This window comes from Peromyscus eremicus, chromosome 9, assembly GCF_949786415.1.
Source record: "Peromyscus eremicus chromosome 9, PerEre_H2_v1, whole genome shotgun sequence".
NCBI lineage: Eukaryota > Metazoa > Chordata > Mammalia > Rodentia > Cricetidae > Peromyscus > Peromyscus eremicus.
The window spans coordinates 106,367,046-106,394,811 of NC_081425.1; the positions used below are offsets into that span (position 1 = coordinate 106,367,046).

At 38.4% G+C, this 27,766-nt stretch overlaps 1 protein-coding gene across 1 annotated transcript in view; it reads left to right on the forward strand.

Moving 5' to 3' along the window:
* Positions 1-203: 203 nt before the first annotated feature.
* LOC131919099 (cadherin-related family member 3-like) overlaps positions 204-27,766 on the forward strand; it is a 70,749-nt gene continuing 43,186 nt past the window's right edge. Inside the window, exons 1-4 of the mRNA XM_059273147.1 lie at positions 204-225; positions 945-1,141; positions 3,818-3,989; positions 7,380-7,468. Coding sequence (XP_059129130.1) covers positions 204-225; positions 945-1,141; positions 3,818-3,989; positions 7,380-7,468 — 480 coding nt within the window. The remainder of the gene's footprint in view (positions 226-944; positions 1,142-3,817; positions 3,990-7,379; positions 7,469-27,766) is intronic.

The window sequence follows — 27,766 nt, forward strand, 5'->3', positions numbered from 1 at the left end:
AAGTAGACAACTTCAGTGAGGTATGTAGTAGCCAGTTGCTCTGAATGCATTGTGAATTTTAGTGTTAAGTAATTTCTCAATACTGCTTGGTAGATGATACTCACAGCAAACAATGTCATTCGGGGAACTATTTTTACCAGCCTTCCACACAGTGTCTAATAAAATATATAATGAATTATTGTAAGATGAGATTTACAACTGCCATGACTATGAATGGGGAAATCTGTATGAAGAATAATGACCAATGATCCACATAGCTTCTCTCTTAAATGGTGGTGATTGGATGTCCATGAGGTTAAGACAAAGGCATTTCTTACGAAGTGACAATAGTTGGTCTCCAGCTTTAGAAAATAATGAGTGTTTGCCTAAGTGTCCATATGGCTAGTGACCTGCAAGGCTGGGACCTGAGTCAAAGTGTTTGTGAAATTCAAAAGCGCCCCTTTAATCGGTTCCCCTTCTTCACCCTCAGAGCTACTGTTATCTCTTTGTAGGTAGATGCATTTCCCAAATTGGACGCTATGAGCTTTTGATTTCCCAGCTTTTTTATTCCTCCCCAATTTACTCCACTTCACAAAATAATTTCAATCATGTAAGAACCTAGGATATGAATCTGGCAATTTTGGGTTAAAATTCTAGCTCTGCCATTGGTTAACTGTGACACATAAGGCCATTTTTGTGCCTTTAACTTTCTTCAGCATAAAACAGAACTGACAGTAGTTGTCTCAAGCTAACATGTTAGCTCATGAGTAACAAAGGTCCCAGATCCTCAACAAGCCTACCCACCCAGCTCAACTCATTATCAAGAATCCCAAGTCAAAAAAAAAAAAAATGTACTCAGTATGCTTTGTGCTTCAATGTGGCTTCCTCTGTGGCTTCAAATATGGAAAGATGTTGAGAAGCCTCACAGAAATCTTTATAAAGTATAGTTTTGTGTTTTCTCTAAGGTTTCCGAGCTGCTCCGACTTTTTTTGTGGAGAATGCTAGCTCCCTCCTGGAAAACGCCTCTGATCACACACTGGTTGCCATGGTCACTGTGTCTCTCTCACCTCATACTTCTCTGATTGGAGATCCTGTTATTCTTAATGCCAGCCCTGTGGTGCATCCTTTCGTGCTGGCTCATAGATTCTCACATCGGTGGGATGTAAGTATGGAGGCAGGTAGTATTAGCATACTTTAAGAGATCTAAATGAGACCATCTTCTCTGCCTTGCTTTCTACTGCTTGTGTAATTTGGTATGTGTGTGTTCTTTGTTTCAGCCTTTTTATTTTTTGAGACAGGGTTTCTCTCTGTGTGTAGCCCCTGGATGCCCTGGAACTCACTCTACAGACCAGGCTGGCCTTGAACTCACAGAGATCCTCCTGCCACTGCCTCCCAAGTGCTGGGATTAAAGGTGTACATCACCACATCTGGCTAGTTTTAGCCTTTTGAGATTATATAGTTTAAGGTGGCCTTGAACTCCTAATCCTCCTTTCTTGCCATTCCAAATCCTGGGATTATAGGCCCTCTTGCATGCTTTTAATTAATTTAACATTCTACTCTTTGGGACCCTATGATGTGTCAAATATTATTAAGGATCTAGTCAGATGCAAGGTAATGCCTCCTTCTCGTTGCATCTACTTGTTTGTAGGAATACATGCCAATTAAGTGTATACACACAAATATAAAATTGTTAGTATTACCTGAGCAATGAAATACAAATCTCAGATAGGCGAGAGTACCAAACAAGGACATATGATATAGTCAGGGTTCCCTTCAAGTAGAATTATATGAAAAGCAGTCTGTAGAATGGGCAGGAATTGAATAAATGAAGGAGAGAATGTTATAGGTCATGTCAAAAGGTGATGTAGGAAGAAGTATCTTGATAAAGAGAAGGGACTAAAGGATCATTGTGACCAGATCTGAACAAGGAGTGTGGTGGGAAATCTGATTGCCAAGGAGATGAAGGACAGAGCTTGTAGGGCCTGAGAGATGTGCTGGGAAATGCTATTTATTATTTTGATCTTATAAAGCTAATTCTCCTAATGGGGTGATGTTCAGATAGTCATATTGCTCCTTATAAGAGCTCTGGGGTCCCTAAGAACAGGGTTACTCAAATATGCTGTAAACCTATTGCATGCATAGCATTCACCTGGTTTCTTTGCATTGCCCCCAGAGACCTACAAGAGGATTCAGTGTAACACATCTTCAGACACAGTTGAACTGCCCTAGGCTGGTTTGGCTCCAGGCTGTGCTCCTCTCTCCCTCCAGGCACTTAGTACAGTTACTGGAAGAAGCATCTTCCATCAGGGCGAAAGAAAGCAAGAGGATACTTGCTTGAGCCCATGTGTACATTTAAAGACTCACATCTACTCATAGGCTATTGACTGAAGCAAGTCACATGTATAAGCCAAAGGAACGGCAAAGTCACATGGCAAAGGGCATGAGTACAGGAAAGAGCAAAGCATCAGAAACATAGAAACTGTGGAGTGTGCCAGAAAAGAGACATGATCTGCTAATGCTCTAAAAGGATCAGCTAGAAGCTGCAAGGGGCACATATTCTAGGACAGTGGTTCTCAACCTTCCTAATGCTGTGACCCTTTGATACAGTTCCTCATGGACACAACCATAGAATTATTTTCATTGCTACTTCATGACTGTAATTTTGCTGCTGTTATGAATTGTATTGTAAATGTCTGATGTGCAGGGTATCTGATATTCGACCCCTGTGGAAGAGTTGTTTGACTCCCAATGGGTCACAATCCACAGGTTGAGAACCACTGTTCTAGAGGGACAGGGAAGGCATTTAATAGGAACTGGGGTATCCTTACCAAGCCTTGGCATTGTGAACCTTTAAAATTTGATCCCACTATGAATTTGGTATAAAATGCCATCTTGTACTTGTTCTCCATTCAGCTTCTATTATAAGCCCAACCAGCAAAATGGTGCCAATCTTGCTGATCACCATTTTCTGTTGTTATAATCATGAGGTAAACTAAGAAGCCTACTTTTCCTCTGTGGCTCCTCTGGTTATGAGCAATATGAACCTGGGTAAATTACTTGACTTCCAATGTTTCTGTTTTTTTTTTTTTTCTGTAAAATGAAATGAGCAGTTGTTGATAAAACAATTCTGTGAGATAGTGTATGTAAAGTTCCATGCTGCTGCTTAGGCCGTTATAAACAGTTGATACCTAGTATTTGTTTTATACAAACATATTTATAATTCAATACTTCACTATGTTACAATTATTAAAAAACAAGAAATGTGGCCACATAATTAAAATGATATCCTTACTATGTATGGAAATACACCCCTTTAATCCCAGTATTAAGGACTGAGGATATAGAATCACAACTTTGAGCCTGTCTGAATACATAATGAGGCCTTTGGTGTTGGAACAAAATCAAATTGTCAGGTGTGGTGGCTCACAGTTGTAATCCTAGAATTTGAGAGGCTGAGACAGAAGGATTGCTATGAGTTTAAAGCCATCTTGTTTTAGAAATCGAGATATAGGTCTACCTGGGCTATTGTATGAGACTATGTCTCAACAAACTAGCTAATCAACCAACTAACTAAAACAAAAAGACCAAACCCAAACCAAAAAAATACAGTATCATAGACTAGCACTAGGTAGCATTAAAATCAGTTTGATGGTGAGATAACTTCATAGTATAAAAACATGCCTGCAAATGAAGATCCACCTTTACTATTGCACAGTAGAAGAGGGCACCCTCCATTTTACTTAGGGCTTTACATCTGTGTCTTCATTCTTTCTTCTTTGCTCTCTATATGAAGCCAATCATTTGATCCTCCTTTATTGTGCTCTTTTTACAATTTTAGTTAATTATCACTGGAGTACCCAAGCTGGACTTTGAGGTGGTAGCACTCTACTCCTTAACAATATATGCCAAAGACAGCCATGAGGCAACAGCATCACAGACCATTTTTGTTCAGATTGAAGATGTGAATGAGCCACCTACTTTCACTGGATCACTTGCTCAGGAAGATCAAGGTACCAGGGGTCTGTTTTGAGGAAAGGAAGCCCTGTGGACATAGATATAGGTCTATGCTATTATGTCTTATGTGCTTTTATGGTACCTTGGCTATAAAACTAAAGGGGAATAATAATTGACAACGGTTGTGCTGGTGTGATGGCTCAGCAGGTAAATATATTTGTGATGTAAGCCTGATGATCAGAATTTGACCTGGGAACCCACGGTAGAAGTAGAGAATTGACTCCTGAAAGTAGTTTCCTGAACTCCACACACATTATGATATATGCATGCTCCCCTACACACACACACACACACACACACACACACACACACACACACAGGCATGCACACATATATGTACAAACACACACATATTAAATAGCTGATGTGTACTGAGCCACGGCTATGTACAAACACCATCCCGAAAGCTTTAAGTGGATTGTTTTGTTTAATGCTCACAACACTGGAGGTAAGTTCTTCATTCCCTTAGTTCCACCACACAGAAAATAGACTTAGGTCTATTAGCTAGACTTTTCCTGCCTGGCCCAGTCAGGACAAATCTCTCTCACCTGCCAGTCCCACAGCTGCTCAGACCCAACCAAGTAAACACACAGAGACTTATATTGCTTACAAACTGTATGGCTATGGCAGGCTTCTTGTTATCTACTTCTTTTATCTTAAATTAACCAATTTCTATTAATCTATAAGTTGCCATGGCTTGTGGCTTACCAGTATCTTTACATGTTGCTTGTCATGGCGGCGGCTGGCAGCGTCTCTCTGATTCAGCCTTTCACTTCCCAGCATTCTCCTCTCTGCTTGTCCCGCCTATACTTCCTGCTTGGCTACTGGCCAATGAGTGTTTTATTTATTAACCAATCAGAGCAACACACTTGACATACAGAACATCCCACAGCATTTCCCCTTGTCTTTTTTTCAAAAAGGAAGATTTTAACTTTTACATAGTAAAATTACAGATAACAAAATAAATGATGCCCAACGGGTTGGCAAGAGTTTCCACCTAAAACCTGAGAAAAAAGATTCCAAAACGGAGCTAAAAACAGCTTCCTAGTTGTCTCTCTCAAGTTAGCGGCAGCCTGCGGGTTTGAGCTATTCTGTGGCAGGTTTGTGGCGTGCATGTTTGACCTACGCACAGAGGTGTCTCCAAGCTGCACACTATGCTGTGTGTTGGATATAGTTTTGCTAGTTAAAAAAAAAAAAGAGGTTTCTGGGCTACACACTGCTTTGATAGAAGCATAGAGCCATTGTTTCTAAGAGTAGATGGCTCCCAGAGCTGGCGGAAAACTGTACCACTGCTGTGTTGGGAAGCTGAGGTAGGCGGAGCCAGCAGTCACAGCAGCCCTTTCAGTCTTAGAATGCTGCAGTTGAAAGCAATAGTTACACAATAAGGCAGATTCAGATGGAACAAGACTTTAAATGCTTTACAATGTGTGTAAAAATGTATGTAGGCTTGGAAGAGAGAGAAAAAGAAATAGATAGTTTTAAAAAATAAAATCTTTAAAGAGACAGTAAAGGTAGTATTAAAAAAATAAGCCATGTAAAGATGGATATTACACAGAGAATCTGGATTGTGTTGTCTTTGGGATTTTTAACTGCAGAAAAACAATTGATCGTAAAAGGTATTGAGTTAAGCCAATGTATATTTTAAAGGCACCTTGACTTCAAAATTTGGATCTAAGGACATGTTGCTTTGGAAAGGAGGCTCTGCTTTTGTTTCCACAGAAAGTCAGAGACTATGGATTTGTTCCAGATTAAGATACATCAGGTTTGACCAGCCAAGACCCCCTGAAAGGTCTCCAATGACTCCATGGCCCAGATGATCCAACATCCAGAAGAGTTTCAAGGCAACTAGCTCAGACGATACATCCTCACAGACTACTCCATAATCCTAAAATTTTCTTTGTGTCCCCATAAGATACAGTGCTCCCCTCCAGCAGGAAGTAGTAAGAGAAGCTATGCCCAAATTCCCAAATGTACCAAGCTGGCTTTGGAGATGGAATTGGCTCACTCCTTCTCTAAACTCAAACATATTGCTAAAAAAAAAAAAAAGGTTAAGAGATTCTTTTATCCCATATCAGGAGAGCCCTCTGGTATGGGACAGAAAAAAAAACAACAATATTTTTATTTAAAACAGGTTGATTATAAATGCAATCTCTTTCTAAAGAAGAAAGGAGGATAGTATAGATAATGATAGGATGAAAGGGTAGATTAATGAACTTACTTTTAGAGAACAACAACTTGCTTAGAAATGTTTTACATTGCTATAGATTTTAGTTTGTTGATACAAATTTAAAGTTAATTTTGTTATACTGTATGTATATTTCTACTCTTGTTTGAGGTAATATGTTTATGTAACTCATTTAGATTGTAATAGATAATTTAAAAATACAGATTAATAATAAGTCTTCTATGGTAGTCAAACTTATAGTCATGTTGTTTTCTAGGTATACATAGATATATTTCAATTAGGTAGGTAATCTTCAAACACTTCAAAGACCTACAGAATATGGCATTTAAAATGTTTTAAAAATTTACACTTTCTGGACAATGATACTTGTGGGTAAGCACAAGGATTACCAACAGGTAACCACAAGGGTTGTCTGTTGAAAGTGTAGGCCTATGTGGCCATGGTCCAAGTAGGCCTTGAAGACCTCCCTGGTATCCAGAAGTACTGCCTTTCTCACAAAATGGGGCAGCAGTAAGTATGGATGTTCCCCTCTGGATTCAAGAGTCTCACATTTCCCAGCTTTATTAATTCCCCGAAAGACTCGTACATTTACAAGCTTGCAGTTATTACTACTGTCTTAAAATGTAGCAGGTGGGCATGTGGCTCACTGATAGAATATGTGCTTAACATGTGTGAGGCCCTAGCTTTCTCCACAATATATATGGGAATAGGGAAAACTTAAGAAGAAAACAAATATTGAAAAAACGTTGATGTGTTGGCTCTGTAGCCTTGGGCTTGCTAGTACTTTTTAAATCACAATAAAACTAGAATGATAAAAATCACCAACAATGTTAAGTGCTTAGCTATTAATAAGTGTTAAAATTGTTTAATATTGTTATTTAAAATTTTAAATCTCCTTCTTGTATGCATGAATGATGATAGACAATACAGTGTTGTCTATAATCGTTATTGTTACTACTGGAATCACTGTATAAAGCATCTATCTGTACTGAGTAAGTACAGTACTTTAAGATTTTAATTTTTATTATCATATGTTTATTATATATAATAATTTTATTATGACATTTTCATACTTGTACATGACATATTTTGATCACCTTTATCCCCCGTTATGCTTTATTCACACATAATAAATGAACTGTTTGGGGATTTAGTACTGGTGAGACTCAGAGAATCATGTCTATTGTACTTTTTTGGGCAGTTACTGAGATTTACATCACAGAAGACACTGCCCCTGGCACCATCATTTATAAAGCAGCGGCCAAGGACCCAGAGGATGCTGTGTTGGAGGTAATTTGTGTTTTGGAATAAAGATTATCAATGCCTGGTAGTCTGCACATGATTACATTTAAATATAAAAACATAAAAACAATCAAGTAATTTATACCCTTCAATTAAGTCCAAAACTTACCTTTGACTTATCGGGATATTTCAGGTGAAATGACTGAAGTTATCTAGGCAATTGTTTCTATTCTATTGCATCCAGTTCTGTGTAGGCAGACACAGCCTAACTCTCAGGTACTTTTAAAGAAAAGATGTTGAGATATTTCATTTCATTTTTAGGGATCTTGGCTGCACATACTGTAGAGAAACAAACCCAGCTTTCTGAGATTACTGTGTATTTCAGAACCTTAGGTCTTATCCTCAGACTTCATAACACCCCAGAGAGGAAAGAGAGGTGGAACCTCAAGGCTTCAGATTAACTTCTTACTTTACCAGTGGAGATCACTTACCACTTCTGCTTTGCTAGTTCAACTGCAGAGTTGGGAAATGCCACATGCCTGCTTTATCTTTTCTTGTATGGCTCTCTCATTGTAATCAAACATCATAAAGGATTTTAAAGTAGTTTTTAAAATGTGAAACATTTTGTAAATGGCAGGATTTATAATACTGTTTTAATTTTTGATGTCATATGAAATTATTATGGCATTAAGCCAGGATGTTTTTGACTAACTGGTTGATAGGCAAGAATAACATGTTTTAAATTTTTAATGTTGTATCTCTTTTTCAAAGTGGCTAAAAATGAGAGGCTTGTTCATGTTGATACTGTATTTTCCACATTTGCAAATAACTGTATTCTTCTTCAAGGCAACTGAGTCTTAGAAAATTTTACTTATGCAGTAGATGGCCACTCACATCTGGCACAGTGTCCACCTGGCTTTTAAAATTACAATGGAACACTGTGGTTGTCAGGATCCCCCACACACATTTGTCTCTTCCTCCTCCCAAGCACAATGCCACCTCCAGGATGGGACTAGAAAGGTCACAGTTTGCTTTACAACATGCAATTAAACAACCTAATCATGCATATTGCTCCAAATTAACATGTTCCAGATTATAGTATTAAATCCAGTACCTAGCAACTGCAGCTACACAGAAATCAGTTAGTAAGCAGCAATTCAGGGTTCTTCATGATAGCTCCCCACAATGTTGACATTTTAGTATAGAAAATATGTGACAGTCCAATAGGTTTTAGTTGCGACTCTAACATGCAATCCAAATGTCTTACTAGCCAATTAACACAAGTAATTAATTTCAAATGATGGACTCCCAGTTGCTTGCTCATACAGATTAAACACTTCTGGTCCTGGCCCTATACTTTTCTTAGAAGAGGACTGATTCCTGGAACACATTTGGAAGGTCCATGTAATGTTCTTTGTGAATTTTACCAAACATGGAATGACATTTCAATAGTGATATAGGCTGTGGAAACTTTCATTTAGACACACTCCTACACACATCCTCTGACACAGTAGATTAGACCAGATGTGTTATTTAAATACTATGACTGGATAGTTCATTTGTTTGAACATTTATATTGACTCAGAGATAAACTTACTCAAATGTGGAGAAGAGCTTGTTGCTCTTCTGAGGCCTGACAGATAGTGTTGATGACATAAGTAACTGTATCATTATAGGCATATATTTTTATTATTGAATCACGATGATATCATTAAAGTAGACATTGCCATTTGCTGTGCTATAACCTAGTGAATCAATAGCAAAAGCATCATGTCTTTAATTCATAGACAAAGGCATTTGTTTAAACAGGAAGTTGTAGAGTTAATTCAACTCCATGCCCATCTGTCTCTAAATCTTATTGTTTCCTAGCTCACTAACAGTTCCCAAAGTGTATTTCATAAGGCATGTGTTCTATCATAGGCACAATGAGAGAAATGAAAAATCACATGTGTTGTTTTGTTGTTTTCGCTCTTTTGGGGGCCCACCACCCATTTCCCAAATAAATCACACAGGGAAGCTTAATTATAAATGCTCAGCCTTAGCTTGGCTTGTTTCTCTCTCTCTTTTTTTTCTTTAAAAGTTTTTTTTCATTTTACATACCAACCACAGTTCCCCCTCCCTTCCCTCTTCCCTCTCCTCTCCCCCTCCCCTCCTCATCCACTCCTCAGAGAGGGATAAGGCCTCTCATGGGAAGACAACAAAGTTTGGCATATCAAGCTGAGGCAGGACCAAGTCTCCCCCCCCCCCCTCCCCGGGTCAAGGCTGAACAAGATATCCCTCCATAGGGAATGGGCCAGTTCATGCACTAGGGATAAATCCTGGTCCCACTGCCAGAGGCCCCACCAACTGCCCAAGCCACACAACTGTTGCCCACATTCAGAGGGCCTAGTTCAGTCTCATGCAGGTTCCCCAGCTGTCAGTCCAGAGTCCATGAGCTCTGGTCAGCTGTCTCTGTTGGTTTCCCTATTATGAACTTGACCCCCCTTGCTCCTATAAACTCTCCTCGCTTCCTTCGACTGGACTTCAGGAGCTCAGCCCAGTGCTTGGCTGTGGATCTCTGTATCTGCTTCCATCAGTTATTGGATGAAGGTTCTATAATTACAATTAGGGAAGTCATCAATCTGATTACAGGGGAATGCCAGTTCAAGCACACTATCTACTATTGCTTGGAGTTTTAACTGGGGTCATTCTTGTGGGTTCCTGGGAATTTCCCTAACATCAGATTTCTCCCTAACCCTATAATGACTCTCTCTATCAGGATATCTCTTTCCTTGCGCTCTCTCTCTCTCTCTCTCTCTCTCTCTCTCTCTCTCTCTCTTCCTCCCCCAACTCAACCACCCTGTTTCCTCATGTTCTCATGCCTCTCCCCTCCCCAAGCATTCCCAGTTTACCCAGGAGATCCTTTCTATTTCCCCTTCCTAGGGCAATCCATGCATGTCCCTCTTAGTGTCCTCCTTGTTACCTAGCTTTTCTAGGGTTGTGGTTTGTAGCCTGATTATCCTTTGTTTTATGTCTAATATCCATTTATGAGTGAGTACATACCATGTTTGTCTTTCTAGGTCTGGGTTACCTCACTCAGGATTTTTTTTTCCTAGTTCCATCCACTTGCCTGCAAATTTCATGATGTCATTGTTTTTCACCCCTGAGTAATACTCCTTTATGTAAATGTACCACATTTTCTTTATTCATTCTTCCATTGAGGGGCATCTAGGTTGTTTCCATGTTCTGACTATTATGAATAATGGTGCTATGAACATAATTGAGCAAGTGTCTTTGTGGTATGATTGTGTATCCTTTGGGTATATGCCCAAGAGTGGTATTGCTGGGTCTTGAGGAAGATTGATTCCCAGTTTTCTAAGGAACTGCCATACTGATTTCCAAAGTGGCTATACAATTTTGCACTCACACCAGCAGTGGAGGAGTGTTCCCCTTGCTCCACATCCTCGCCAACATAAGCTGTCATCAATGTTTTTGATCTTAGCCATTCTGACAGATATAAGATGATATCTCAGAGTTGTTTTGTTTTGCATTTCCCTGATGACTAAGGATGTTGAGCAATTCCTTAAATTTCTTTCAGCCATTAGAGATTCTTCTGTTGAGAATTCTCTGTTTAGACCTGTACCCCATTTTTAAAATTGGATTATTTGGTATTTTGATAACTAATTTTTTGAGTCCTTTAAATATTTTGGATAATAACTCTCTATCAGATGTGGAATTGGTAAATATCTTTTCCCATTCTGTAGGCTGCTGCTTTGTCCAAATGATGGTGTCCTTTGCCTGACAGAAGCTTTTCAGGTTCATGAAGTCTCATTTATTAATTTTGATCTTAGTGCCTGCACCATTGACGTTCTGTTCAGAATGTTGTCTCTTGTGCCAATGTGTTCAAGGCTGTTCCCCACTTTATCTTCTTTTCTCAGGTTCAGTGTAATTGGATTTATGTTGAGGTCTTTGATCCACTTGGACTTGAGTTTTGTGTATGGCAATAGATATGGATCTATTTGCATTCTTCTACATGTTGACATCCAGTTATGCCAGCACCATTTGTTAAAGATGCTTTCTTTTTTCCATTGTACAATTTTGTCTTCTTTGTAAAAAATCTGGTGTTCATAGATGTGTGTATTAATGTCATAGTCTTCAAACTTGGCTTGTTTCTTGCTAACTTTTCTTAACTTTAAATTATCCGATCTATCTTTTGCCTCTGTCTATTTCTGTATACCTTTTCCTTTTTTCTTACTGTGTCTGGCTGTGGTGCTGGGTGGCCGGGTGGCTGAGTGTGTGGCCAAGAAGTCCTCCTTCCCTTGTTCTCTTGTTCTTTCTTTTTCTTCCCAGATTTCTCCTATTTATTCTCTCTGCCTGCCAGTCCTGCTTATCCTTTCTCCTACCTGGTTGTTGGTCATTAAGCTCTTTATTAGACCATTAGGTGTTTTAGACAGTCATAGTAACACACCTTCACAGAGTTAAACAAATGCAACATAAAAGAATGCAACACATCTTTGTATTGTTAAACAAATGTTCCACAGCATAAACAAATGTAACACATCTTAAAATAATATTCTACAACACACATGACCTCAGGATCTTAGAAATGTCAACTACATATCTTTTTTACAAATTTAATGTACAGTATATGAAATGCTAACAGAGGTGTCTAATAGAGGCTTGTTTGTTTAATAAGTTTTGTTTTAATTATTTGTCATTAGTACTTATAAATGTATCATCTGTTAACATGTTGTAATATTTAATTAGCATTTCATTGAGTACAAAGTTTATATTAGGTCTTAGTCTAAAAATAATGTGACCTGGCACTGGCATTATTATAATGATGAAAGATGAGGGAGAGGATGTTGTTTACAGACCAAATGTTAATGTCCTGAAGCTGGGTTTCATCAACATTCAGGCTACCTGAACCTCAGGACCTGGCTTCTTCCTGCTGTGCCACCATTGCCCAGGGTATATATTAAAGATATCTGACATTATGGTGCAGTAGATATTCTCAGGCATAGAATCATCTTTATAATAAAGAAAATCTGAACAAAAAGAAAATCAACATTTTTCTTGGGCTCACCCAGGCACACTGCTACCCTAAGACCTGGAAGGACTAGGAAATCCATTTTATCACAGCTTAGCTCAGCCCACCTGGAACAGAAGGTCAAAGCCTGCCGCAAGACTCATAATAATTATTAGAGGCTGAGTGAATTCACGTGAGAATGAAAAACTGGGAGCAGTCTTAGTTAGGAATACACTTTCATGGATTTTAAATCAAGGAACTCCACTGGATTTTCACAGTGCTTACCCCAAAAAGAGCACCTATGTGTCTAGCAGAGTGAAAAGGGATTATCTCAAAACAAACAAACAAACAAACAAACAAAAACACAAACAAAATCTCAAGCCCTTTCTTGTCCATTCAAAGCTTATCTCTCCATTTGAGAGAAAGGAGATTTTGATGGAGTTTTTCCCATCTGGAATATACATACATAGTTATATACATATATGTGTGTACAGGAGTATATATGTACATACTTCTAGACATATTCATATATATAAAGTGATACAGTATTATTTATGGTTGCATGTAGATTAGTTGATATGTATATTGGAAACTCATAGGAAACAACTGAAAAATCTTGTAACTGATACATTATGGGAGAAAATAAAATAATACAAAATACTCAGTGAGAACAATAAGGGAGAAAAAGAATTATAACTCATGGAAAACAATTATGACAATTTTAGATATTAATTCAAGTAACAAAAATTCAAAGAAACGGTCATGGTGAATTAGAGTGGAGGCTCAACCATATGTTATCTACATGAAACTTATTTTAAATATAAAAACTCACATTGGTTAAAAGGAAAAAGATAGAGAAAAGATACATCCTTCTAAACTGAGCCAGGTAAAGATGTACTAATAAAGCAATGTTCATTAGAGCAAGCCAAGGATGTCTTGATTTCGTCAGGGGGTGATTAAAAGTTGCCATAGAGAACCCTACTCTCTTCATGTATCACATTCACAAGGCTGGGGGTGTCAGATGATGATGTTGTTGGCTTTCACTTGAGACTGAAAATACTCCTCTCTATGGTGATTATTTAGATGCCTCACTGGTTTTCCCCAGCTCTACCTCAATAGTCTACATCACACACCATCCTCACCATACCGACCTCCTCACCTCAGCCCATGAGACCTTATCTTTCCCAGTAACATGTTAGTGGTAGTACTACTTTTGGGAATCAGCATGTATCTTTCTTGGTTATTATCTCAAAATTTAGTTGAAAGTCTGAGCACATTGTGACAATTCCATTCTGCTCTAAGCAAAATCTTTTTTAAAGAACTATATAAATGCTTTGAAATAAGAAATGGGCAATAGAATATCTTTTATTTATTTATTTATTTATTTATTTATTTATTTATTTATTTATTTATTTATTTTGGTTTTTCGAGACAGGGTTTCTCTGTGTAGCTTTGCGCCTCTCCTGGAACTCACTTGGTAGCCCAGGCTGGCCTCGAACTCACAGAGATCCGCCTGCCTCTGCCTCCCAAGTGCTGGGATTAAAGGCGTGCGCCACCACCGCCCGGCCCGCAATAGAATATCTTATTCAACATTTATTGGGTCATTGTCCTTCTTAGTGGTGAAATAAATGTATGGCCCAAAGGGAAATTCTCTAATGTGTCTTGCCTAGTGTGCTTATGGGAACGGTCAATGAGCATTGGATGAAATAGGTCCAGGCTCTCAAGTGATAACAGATAAGAGTGAGTGGAGGGCCGAAAGAATGACATTGGAATGTGTCGCGAGCAAGAAAGTAGATAAGATACATGTAGTTAGTATAACAAAAGTTATATTTTATTATGCTGAGGGTCATCATACTATGTTCACACAACCCCAAGGTTGTTCATCTGTGCAACAATATCTTAGCTGAAGGTTAAATCCTATCTCAAACAAAAGTCTCTGTTTTGAGAGTCAGGATCTTGGGAGAGACGCTCCAGCCATACGACAGATCAAGGTGGCATCTCTCCAGATGTGCAGAGCAGAGCATTGCTCTTGGTCTCTGCTTATAGACCGTCCAGTGGGCATCATGGGGTCTAGGACTGTATCTGCTTATCTCGAGTGAGTGATGTCACTGAGTTTTGGCTATTGTGCAGCTTTGGGTATAGTGGGGCTCCTGACTAAGCTATTTTTACATGTCTAAAAGGCACTTTACTATACTCATTACTGACTGTGATGGGGCTTTTCCCATAAATATGATTCAACTAGCTCAAGGTATCTAGTTTGAGTGACAAGTCTCAGGACATATTAGGATATGTAGTGGTGTTCTGTATACTTTTATTTTCTTTCAGATATTAGGAAGTAATCTGTTGAACCTGAGTTCTAATGACTTACTGTAGAGACTTAGAAGTCCCAAATAAGCAATAATTTCTGAAAATTTCATTATAGTCATTGAAACAGAAAGAACCATACCATTTTGTGATTGATAAAAAGTCTCCTTCTATGGCTTCATTATTTTTGCCTCTTTGCTAACTGTGATGATTCAATGTAGCCTGCAGATTATATGTGGAAATAAACAATATTTTCTGTTCAGTGAAGTGCATTGACTGAAAGCTGACAATGATCAGATTTTTAAGGGGAAGTGATATTTGGAAATTCTAAGGGGCATAATTAGTGACGGGATCATCAAAAGACTCAACAATTATACTGTAGCCAAGCTTTTAATTATGGGTCTGAAGATTTTAATTACACACTTCTATTTTATAACACAGCTGTAAAATAAACATTAAAGGCGAGAAAAAGATGAGTCTGTTGCATTAGAAACTAGAATATGTAAATTTTTGCTTTATGATTCTTCTTTGAATGCATTGTTCTAACATATAATAATTTTGGGGAATAAAGAAACCCATATCCTTTGAATAGCAACTACATTTTCTATTTTTCTGTTTCATCAATAGGGGAAAACATACTTCAAATAGGTCAAATGTAGTCACCTGTTGGAAGTATGAGATCATGTCATTTCCATTCATGCATTTCTATCAAAATTAGTAAACAGGAGCTTCTTTCTTACATGGATCTTAGACATTTGGAGAATATATTAGGACTCTTGTGGTTGTAATTCATAGAAAACTTGACACAAATAAGATCTGTGGCTGCAACCCCTGGAATGGCCAGATGTACAGATCGAGTTTCCAGCACAGTGACTTCACGTTTGCATGTTAACAGGGTGATGCTCACTCCAGAATCAATGAACTTGGTTTGTCCTGTCCTCTCTAGAAATAGCTGATAGATGGCAGGTTGTGGTGGCATGTACCTCAATCCTAGCACTTTGGAGACAGAGGCAGGCAAATCTCTGAAGTTTTAGGATGACTAGAGCTACACAGAAAAATCCTGTCTCAGAAAAATGAAAGAAAGAAAGAGAGGAAGGAAGGAAGGGAAGGAGGGAGGGAGAGAGGGAGGGAGGGAAAGAAAATTGATGGTAGGAACCGAAGCCTAAGAGCCTGCTAACAGGAACTGACCTATGGAAGCTTCCTCCCCAAGATCTCAGGACATTACCACGGTTCCAATTCGCCCATGAACTCATGATTTGCCAATTAATGTGGCAAGACAGAATGCTGTATTTGATTGCCTGAGGGCCTAGGTCACATGCTTTACTTTATGATTTATGGGAATTCAACTGGAAAGCCACCAGGACTGAAAATGAGGGAGGCTGATTTAGCAAAGAGTTCATATGGGAAGTAATGAAATGAAGGCACTCCTGTCTGAACCAAAAGATCCTCATTATGCTGAGGTTCTCTTCAGAACTTTCAGGATTGGCTGGCAATATAAGCTCAAGTTTATTCTAAATACTTCACTCTGTCTCCACAAGCCTCTTCTGAGTTCCAGATCCCTCCTCTACATTTACTGGCCTGTGACTCTGCATGGCTCTGGGCAGAATACCTTTGGACGCACCAGTCCCAGGCTCCTATGTTATAGTTATGGCCACAAATGCACCGAGATATATCACACCCTGAGCTTATAGCCTGCTAAAACTAGCATAACACTATTAGGGCCAGGTTCTGTGCTGCTAGTGACTTTCAGTGGTTGGGATGGACTTGTGGTTCAAGATAGCTGCAACCAGATCCAGGGGTTGCTAGCTGGGATGGAAGTCTGATATTTTAAGGCTATATATCTTCCCTTGGCTTTGGAACTATTTCAGATGCTCTGTTGGCAGTCTAAAGATGGACAATTAGGATCTTTTCAGTGTTTAATTTTACCACCCCAGCATTAAGTTCCAGGGTCTTACTTCTAGCAAGAGAGGTCTTAAACCATGCTATGCTGCTCAAGGTTTGGATTGTGTTGGGTTGTAGTCCTTTGTGACCTAGGATGATGTTAAGCTCTGTCATACCTGAGTCTCACAGTTGCAGTGTCCTGCTGTCTTAGAAATACGATGGGGTCCAAGATGCCAGTAGCACTGACTAAATGTAAGGTCAAAACACAAGTCTGTCCCACTGAGGCCCAAATATTTGCTTATTCCTCTCTGTGAGCCACTGAGGTCTGATGGATGGTGGAAATAGTTCTTTGACCATCATTGTCTGGTCTGGTGCTGGGTGTGATGTCTAAGTCCTGAACTTCTCTCTCCTTCTCAAAGCCCCTTCCCTACAGTTGACTGTTTGGAGTAGAGGAGGGGTAAGTAGACCAACCCTTGAACTTCCTACTTTCAATGGTCTTTTCCTTTAGCTATACTGGAAGCAGGTACCACGGCTCCTCCACTGGTGTCTTTGGCTCTCATAGAGAGAGTCTGCTGTGTCTGTGCAGAGTGTGTGAGAGGGACTTAGTGGTCATCTTGTTCTCTTTTTGAGTTTTTTTGGGTTGATCCACCCATTGGCAGTCATCAAATATTGCTTTATTTTGCTCTGTATAGAAAACTTCATTTAAAATTTTAAATTTTCAAATTCTCCATTATTTCTGTGTTGAGACATATTATTAAAATTACTTTTAAGATCTGGCTACAGTGGCTCAAGTCTGTGATTTCACTGACTTACTGGAGTATCTGGAATTCAAAACTAGTCTGGGCCATGTTAACAAGACCCTGCCTCAAAAGAAAAAAGAATGAAACACAGGAGAACCCACACGAAAACAACCCCCGAACTGTCGCTTACTCTTCAGAAATGGTTAAAGAATAGAAATGATTTGAAACTTTCATCTTTTAGTCCGGGGCACTGCATCACAGAGAAATCATTTTCCTTCTGCCTTTTCATCGCCCTAACTACATATTGTCAATTGAAAAACGCCTTTCATGAAGTTACAAGCTCCATAAAAGCAGAGATTAAGTGCATCTGTTGATAACAGTACCTTGGTGTTCTTAAACAAAGTATCAGAAAAGGCCTTTAAATTAAATATTTTCCAATGTTTTGATATCAACCATAACTTTCAAAACTCTTGAAAAGATACTTACTGCAGAACACAGTGAACACACTTCTGAATTCTCTTCAATTTTTTATTGCACAGGTAGCTGTGAAATGCCTGCTCTGAATACACTGGTCTAGTGGCAGGACGGTACAACTGAGTACAATATTTATAAGACTTTTAAATCCATGAGCTTCACAGTCTAGTGAAGAAAACTGACAACAATCAAACAGCAAATAAATTTTATCTATAATAAGTGCTACGGGGATGTGGCAAAGGGAAAAGCAGCAGAAGTGGAGGCAATGGTGGGTGTGATTGTGTAATGGTTGGTGTACGTGTGCACCAGGTAGAAAGCTTGGGTAGAGTATTGCAGACAAAGCAGCGGCTTAGCATTGCTCAGACAATAGAAACACACCAATGTGACTGTCAAGTGAGGGGTGAGTGAAAGGATGATGGGATGCAACTAGGAATCAGTTTACAGGAGCCCTTTAAAATACAAAAAAAGATGCTGTATTTTCTGATTGGTGTGGGACTTTGTTTGCATGGGGGGGATATATAGTATAATATATATAAGAAATAACAAGAAAGATTCCGTGTGAATAAAAAGGAAAGATACACAGTCTACAAAGTGAGTTCCAGGACAACCAGAGCTGTAACACAGAGAAACCCTGTCTTGAAAAAACCTAAAAATATACATACATATATATACACATTTATATACATATACATATACACATTTATATACATACACACACACACACACACACACACACACACACACACACACACACACATATATATATAAAATACAAGTGTGGGAACCATTTGAGGTGACAGCAATAATAGTCATGGGGAGAGAGGATGAGGACTTAGCCTAGGATATTGATAGTTGAAGTGGCTGGAAATTACTTGATTTATATATTTTCCCAATGTTTTACTATAAAAATTTTGAACATACAGAAAATTTGAAAGCTTGAAAGACTTATTATCAATATCCCCACCATGCAGCATCATCCACCCAATCATAGCTTTTCTGTCTATGTGTCCATCTGTCTACCTTTTCTTCATTCTCTTGTTTCCCTTAGAAGGTCAAGTCTCTGGAGCAATGCAAGGACTCAGCCCTGAGTTTCTTTACTTACTGGTTAAGTGTGTGTGTGCATGCCTCTGTGTGTGTGTACATGCCTCTGTGTGTGTGTGTGTGTGTGTGTATACACACCTGCATGCACGCGCACACACACATGTGCTTGTGCAAGCACAGGTACATGCATTCCACAGTGCATGTGTTAGAGGTCAGAGAACAATTTCTAGACGTTATCTCATTCCTCCACATGGGTTTCAGGAATCAAACTTCAGTTGACACACTTGGTGGCAAGCATCTTGATCCACTGAGCCACCTGAGAAGCCTGCTTCCCCCTTTTCATTGGGTGAAATACCTCATTATTCAAATGGTGCTACCTACATTTAGGGTGGGTCTTCCAATATCAATTAACCCAGTCTGGAAACTCCATCACAGACATGCCCAGGTATTGTTTCCATGGCAATTCTAAATGCCAAACTGATAGTCAAGATTAACTTGACTATCTCACCAATTAATTTTGCTCAGTGGAGTAGGGGGAGTGAAGGTGTGACTAGGGACACACTAAGGGAAGAAAGTAGGAGCAACCAGAAGGAACAATTTTCAAATAATTTCCCTACGAGGTAGAGTAGAGAAATGGGACAGTAGCTGGGGGAGAAGGTGGAACCATGAGAAACTTTTCATTTTGGAAAAATGAGAACTATTATTATGGTCTATGCAGAAGGAGATAATCCAGGAAAGGGGAGAGAAAAATAATAATTCAAATGAGGATAATTGCTACAGTAGGGGGCAGTGGCAGTGGACAAAAGCATCCAGGCAGGGGAGGAGGAGCTGTATAGAAAATATGGCCAAAGGGCACAGGCACAAAATTTTCCTAAATGTTAGTGGCATTTTCTTTTTTTTGCTAACTTAAGAATTAGTTATTGGGTGCAAGACAATCTTCTAGAGAAAATCCACACTTAAGGAAGAAGACAGAGCTCCATGTTACTTGGAGGTAGTCCAGCTGCAGAAGGAGCTGCTGCAAAGGGAAGGAGCTAAGCCATTCCACAGAGAATTAGCTCACAGTTTTACAAATGATAATAATTAAAATAGACAGTGTTCTATTTTGATTTGTGAAATCCTTCAGAATTCCTTCCATTTTTCTCAGCAACGTAGGCGAAAAGGCCAGAGACAGAGGGTGGAGAGAGAGATGTGGTGCTAGGAAATGCTGGAACTTTGAGGACAGTAGAGAAGACATCCAAGTAAGGGATAATTGATGTATATAGAAAAAAAGAAAGATGAAAGGAACATTCAGAGAAGAGGGAGATCTCCTGACACAAGACTGAATTCTCAAGGCACACTGGAGAGTTCTAGTGGATAAATTGTATTGAACAATTGTTCTAGTCATGAGGATTAAATTGGTAACTGCTGCATGTGATGCGTACATGACTTGATGACCACTTGAGTGGGGATAGATGTGGAGTCTGTACTGATTGATGCTTGTGCTTTGAATGGTATCTTGGAAAATTTAGATTTAAATTTTAGCTAGCCATTGAGAAAAGAATCAGGGAAACCATGTTGTTGGGAGCAGGAAGTATTTTGGGAACTCCTTCAGAACTGCTTTTGTAGATGTTAAGAGAGAGAAGATGTGGGGGCAGGGGCGAAGAACAAGTATTCCAAGGGTTACTATGTAGTAATCTATAATTTAGGATTAATCATAGGAAAATGGATATTTGGCAATGATTTACCTGTACAAACCAACAACCAATAAGATAAAAGAAAATTAACGAAAGTATTTTGATGCTTACTTGGACAGTGCCTATCTACATAAATTGTTCACTTATGAAAAAGAAGCCCAATGCCAAGCAACATAATATACTGTCATTGGGATAAAATACCATGACCAAAAGCAACTTAAGGAAGAATGGCTTTACTGTAGCTTATGGTTCCAGGAGTTTAGAACCCTCCCTGTGAGGAAGAAATGGCATGGTGGCAAGAACAGGGAGCTGGCTGATCACATTTTATCCACACATAGGAAGTAGGTCAAGGATCTAAAGTCCTAAATCCCCAGTGATGCTCTGCCTCCTAAAGATTCCATAACCCCCTTCAAGCAGTGTTACTAACCCGGAACAATATGTTCAAATACATGAGCCTATGGGAGACATTTATCATTCATATCATATTATACATAGTAAAGGAATGACTTGCTTATGCCTCATTGACGTATGGTGGTGTAGACATATCAATACTCTTGCAATATTGATTGGCTGTGTTTGTGTTTTCATTTCACGGAGATAGGCACTGGCCTTGTTCTTCATTCATGGCAGACTGTCAGAAAATGTTTTTACAAAAATCACTGGAAAATTAATTTTAAGTTGTACCCAGTACTTAATAATACTTTAGAACTTTGTTTCCTTGTGATACAAAGATATTAGGGGATGGAGTAGAGGGGGAGAATGGAGTCACATAATAAAATATTCTCAGAAAGTTCTGATATGTGATAAAATATTTAGTTAAGACTATAATAGCCAAACGAATTTGAGAATGGAGACAATTACCTGAATTATTCAAGCTAAAACACAATTTTGCTTGAAATAACTATGTGATTGGGGGAAAGTGATTTTAGGAAAAGGTTTAATTATCTAGAAAAAATGTCTTTAATTCTCAACATGAAAGGCAGATGATTGGAGAAAACCATAATCATGTTCTTAATACATTTTTGGCTCAGTATTTACTTCACAATTGCACATCTTGCAACATCCTCCACAAGATGGCAGCTTGTAACATACTAACCAGCAGTTGCACCATTACTTAACGTCATTTTGTAATAAGCAATAAATACCAAACAGTTGCACAGTAAGTTATTACCAGTTAGTCTTATCAATTGCAAATGTATAGATTTTGACGATGTTTTCTATGAATTAAGGCTTTTATCTTATAAAGATACAGTTACCTAAGTGTGACTATTTTCAGGATATGCAAAGTGAAGGAAAATGAAGATTTGGCAATGATTTACTCACATAGTAATAATAAAGGTGTAATAGTAATTTAAGTCTATTCATGCAAGGCAAATGAAGATCCACTGTCCATTGTCCCATTTAAAATCAGCACTGCAAGGGAGGTCCAAGAAGATGAGACAAGCAGAAACATTCAACACCCATGTTTGAAAGAAAATTTTATAAGACTAAAAATTAAAACATGTATCAAAGACTATATGGGTCTAGCCCTTTAGTTCCTTTTCCCAGAGTTCCAGAAGAGACAGAGATGCTACCAGTGTTGAAAATTAATCTGAGGGATGTTGAATGAATCTAAGCACAAGAGCTCTTTAGTCTATTCACTTTGTTCTTCTAAGTCAAAATCTATCTACACAGCTTCATTTCTGTTCTCATACTTAGCTCCTCTTTGTCCCTTCTTCTATTATCCTCTCATTGTCCTATCTTAGTTCTTTTCATCTTCATCCTTTCAAGTCCAAAATTCTCCCAGTGTTGTCGGGGTACTGGTGTACACACACTTACAAGCAGTAATACTTTGACAATGCAATATGAGGCTTTCAGGGTCATAAAGAGATGCGAAAAGATCCACACAAAGAGCAGTGATTGTCAGCTTCATTTACAACCCAAAGAGGAGTGACTAAAGGAGGTGGGATCAACTAAGTGCTAAAATCGGTTTAAAGATCTAAAAAGAGAATTTATGTGCTCAAACTATATATTCTTAGAAGTGGTTACGTAAAATGTTAGGAGTTTTATGTCACTATAAGTCATGAGTAAAATAAAACTGCCGTTTTTTCCTTTGGAGCCGTATCTGTCTCAGTTCGTCTTGGCTGAGATGTTTTCTGGCAGGGTAGGGAAAGTGTACTTGTAGCTAGGTAGCCTGTGTCACAGCTTGATGTACCTGGTATGTAAAAGCCCTTTTGTTCTGAGTTAATTGGGGGATTTGGGCTATGGGTGAAAGGACAGTTTAAGCTTAATCTGCACAAGAACAAAGCTTTGCACCTAAGATCTGCCTGGCCTTGGAGGTTGTCTCAGTATGGATATTTACCTTATTTTCAGAAGACTAGCAGGTGGTCTGAAAGCTTATCTATCTGTAGTCTGTCCTTGGATGTTCGAGAAGTATCCCAGATAAGGTGCTTTTGTCCAGAGATGGCCTGGCTGGATATTTGATAATGGAGATAATTACAGAAGTCAGACTTCTGAGTCTAAATCTAAACAGGAGGAACAAAAGACTGAAAAAAGGAGGTCTTGACTGTGTGACTGTTGTCAACACACTTGGGGGATGTTATCCAAATACCTCAATTGTGTAGAAGAAAACTGTGCCCAAACAATGATCCACCATACTGTCAGAAGTTCTTGGGAAAAGAATCAAATGGGAAAGCTACAATAGCACACAGGAAATTCACTACAGGAAACAGCTAATACATTCAAAAGCCAGTATCACCAAGACTCCTTGAGTTTTGGCTATCCTCTGGAAGAACCCTGCTTTTCCAGGTATTAGCTTTTGCCATTGTCAGCTGAATTCCTACTTCATATTTCTGTGGCTCACAGCAAACATGATACTCACTTTGGGGAGAATTTGTTTCATTATTTTAAGGTATTCTTGAAGACATTTTTTGGGGGACAAATAAGGAATAGTGTGATAATTCAATAATTGCAATAATAAGATCAAATGGGATGCTTTTCAACAAATGTAGATGCCAGATCTCTTTCAGATACCAATGAAATCCAAATCTCTGGCAGTGGGCACAGGCATAGGTACTGTGAAAGTCTCCCCAGGCATTCTAATGGCATCTTATACATCATCATTCCCTGACTGTTTTGTGATGCCTTTTCACTTGCTGGCAGGAGGCATCACTAATTGAATATGACACTCCTTCCATTTGGGCTCAACTTTTTCTCTATTCAATGCTTCAGGTGTCCCTGTCTTAGTTTTTTTCTGTTGCTATGACAAAATACTCTGTCAAAAGCAACTTAAGGGAGAAAAGGTTTATTTCGCCTTACAGTTTCAGGTTATCGTTCATCATGGCAGGGAAGTCAAGAGAAGAGTAAATGCATGCATGCTGCCTTTCATCTCCCCTTCTCCATTTATATAGCCCAGGATCCTCTGCACAGAGAATGGTACCATCCACAGTGGGTAGATCTTTCCACACCAATTAATAAAATCAAGGCATGTTCAGAGGCTCATCTCTCATGTGAATCCTAGATTCTGACAAGTTGACAAATAACACTAATTATTACAGTTAAAAACAATTTAGAGTTTAAACAAAACTTTTCCCCTTTGTAGTTACAAGAGAACATGGGACAGAATCAAATGTTAATCACATATAAAGTAATTGGTTTCAAAATATAATTGCTAACCCTACTTTTTAGTAGGATTTCGGCTTCTGTAATAAAGGAAGTTTCAAGGACTGTAGTGGGCTGTAACTGTGCTCTTCCTGATGTCTTTGGACAAATTTCACCTCTTCTTCCTTGGATGAGACAGTCCCAAAGACACGGGAAAGGATCAGGCTGGATTGCCTCTGAAGGACTCTGAGATGGCACTTTGGCTTGGGTTCCTCTCCCTTTCCTTTTGCTTCAGTTTTCTAGCAGTGCTAAATCACTTGCATACTCATTTCCATATCAGGATCTATTTCTGGGGAACCCCTAAGATGTACATCAAAACCAGAGACTACCAGGTCAAGATATCAAACCAGACACAATATATAATACAGCGTCTCTGTATATATTTAGCTAGTTACTGGGATAATACATGGCAAGCACACAAAAACATTAGGAAGAAGCAGGCTCTTACGTAATTTAGTGCACATTAGAAAGCTATTGCTTTTGTTTATAAAGGGAGTATACTTCAGAGGAAACAAAATGATGCTTGTAAAACCCCAAGACTTTCAGGTGTAACATGGATCCCCTGTTTCAGAAAATGCTCAGGGCAGATGGTCAAGGAGGCACACTTCTTCAGCTACCATGATCAGTAGACTGAGGCAAGAAGATACCAAGTTCAAGGCTAGCCTGCTGAAATCATGTTTGTATTGATGCTCCTTCAGAAATATTTCCCTGGGTTAGCCTACCAAATGAGACATAGTTCATCCAAACATCAGCACACTCTAATTTTACAGAGTCTATATTAGAATTTGGACTTTCTACTTTCTGGCTGTGTGTCTCTAGGCAAGTCTTATAATTTCTCTGTAATTTAGTTTCTTTAATTATAAAACAATTATTAGTAGTAACTATCTCGAGGTTATAATGAAGATTAAACTAGATTATACATATGAAAGGTTAGCTTAGAATGTCTAATCTGTGGCCTGGGGGCAGCATGGATCCTAGCAAGCAAGTGACTGAGGCCCAACACATTTGTTGAGCACACTGTTGTGTCACCAACAGGCTGACATCATTGATCACTTGGAAGAGGCTACTCCACAAACGTTAGCTAATGTCAACACTGTTTCAGGAAAATAATAATCTTGGTTTTCCTCCTTCTCTAGTCTCTTATTTTCGTTATTTGAGACTCTCACATAATTATATCTATTTTGATGGAATCCATCCCCACTCCTTTCTCTATAATTCCCTCATATCCCTCCACTACTTTTCCCTCCTGACTTCATAATACTCTTTTTCTTTCAATGAAAATAGATCTTATACAATATATTCTGATAATGGTTTCCCCTCCTCCTTCTCCTCTCAGTTCCCTCCCATCTAGATCCACACCCTTTCTGTCTCTTGTTTAAAAAAACAGGCATCCAGGAATAATAATAAAATAAAATGAGACAAATAAAAAACAAACTAATTGAAATATAACAAAAATATCAAAAAAGAAAAAGAGCCAAAGAAAAAGCACAAGAAACACATAGAGATGCACACACACACACACACACACACACACACACACACACACACACACACATTCACAGATATGGGAATCCCATAAAAGCCCCAAACTGGAAGTCATAACATATATGCAAAGGATCTGTAGGTAGAAACAACAGGAAATTCCTGACTTAATGTTATAAGACAGCACTCGAAAGAAAACTTCAACTTAAAGAGGTTAACCATACCCAAGAAAAAAGGAATAAACAATATCAGACAAGCAAATCAGAAGAAGAAGGGAAAAACCCACACCACAATAATAAAATAAAATAAATCAACAAACACTGCTTATTGATAACTCTCAACATCAAGTGTGTCAATTCCCCAGTAAAAAGACACAGACTAAAAGAATGGATGTGAAAACATGATATATCCCTTCTTCTGCCTCCAAGAAACATACCTTAACATCAATGATAGACAACACCATAGGGAAAAAAGAAAGAAAAAATATTCCAAAGAAGGATGTAAAAAGCAAGCTGATGTAGCCATTTTAATATCTGACAAAATAGACTTCAAACCAAAACTAGTCAAAAGATTTAGGAAAGGTCACTATATACTCATCCAAGGAAAATTCCATGAAGAAGACATTGCAATTAACATCCATGCACCAAACAGAAGGGCAACAAAGTTCATAAAAGAAACATTATTATAGCTTAAATCACATATTGACTCTTGCACAATGATAGTGGGAGACTTCAGTACCCCACTCTGTAGACAGGTCATCCAGTCAAAACTAAACAGAGAAATGCTGCCACTAACAGCATAAACCAAATGGATCTAACAGATATTGACAGAACATTTTCCCAAAATATGAAAGAATATACTGTCTTCTCTGCATCTCATGGAACTTTCTCCAAAATCGACTATATACTTGAACACAAAGTAAAGTCTCAACAGATACAAGAAAACTGAAATAACACTCTGCACCATATCTGCCACCATGAATTAAAGCTGGATATCAACAATAACAGAAACAACAGAAATATTATAAACTCATGGAAACTGAACAACTCATTATTGAATGAAAAATGGGTCAAGACAGAAATGAAAGACTTTTAGGAATTAAACAGAAATGAAAACACAGCTTAAGTTTCCCAAACTTATGGGGCACACTGAAGGTTGTTCTAATAGGCAAGTTCATAACACCAAATGCCTACATTTAAAACTTGGAGCTGGGCAGTGGTGGCATACACAGTTAGTCTCAGCACTTGGAAGATAGAGGCAGGTGAATCTCTGAGTTGGAGGCCAGCTTGGTTTACAGAATGAGTTTCAGGACACCCAGGGCTACACAAAGAAGCTCTGTCTCAAAAATACAAAGCAAAACAAACCCAAAACAAAACAAAACACAAAAAAACTTGGAGAGATCTCATATTAGTAAATTAATGGTATACCTAAACAATCTATAGTAAAAGGAAGAAATAACGTCCCAAAGGAGTAGATGGCAAGCAATAATCAAACTCCAGGATAAAACAGAAAAAAAAAATAATAGAAGGAATCAATGAAACAAAAAGTTGATTCTTTGAGAAAACCAAACCTTTCACCAAATTAACTGAAAGGTGGGGGAGAGAAGATCCAAATTTACAAAATTAAAAGGGGGACATAACAACAGATACTGAGGAAATCCAGAGAATCATAAGGACATACTTTAAAAACCTGTACTTCACCAAATTGGAAAATCTAAAAGAAATGGATAACTTTCTTGATATGTATCACCTACCAAAGTTAAATCAAGATCAGATAAGTAGTTTAAACAGACATAACCTCCAGTGAATTAGAAACAGTTATTAAATTCTCCCCAACAACAACAAAAACAATAAAGCCCAGGGCTAGATGGTTTTAGCACAGAATTCTACCAGAATTTCAAAGAAAAGTTAATGCCAATCCTCCTTAAACTATTCCACAAAATAGAAACAGAAGAAACCTTGCCCAATTCTTTTTATGAGGCTACTGTTACCCTGACACCTAAAGCACATAAAGACTCAACAAAGACTGAGAAGAACAGACCAATTTCTCTTATGAACATAGATGCAAAAATACTCAATAAAGTACTTGTAAATTGAATCCAAGA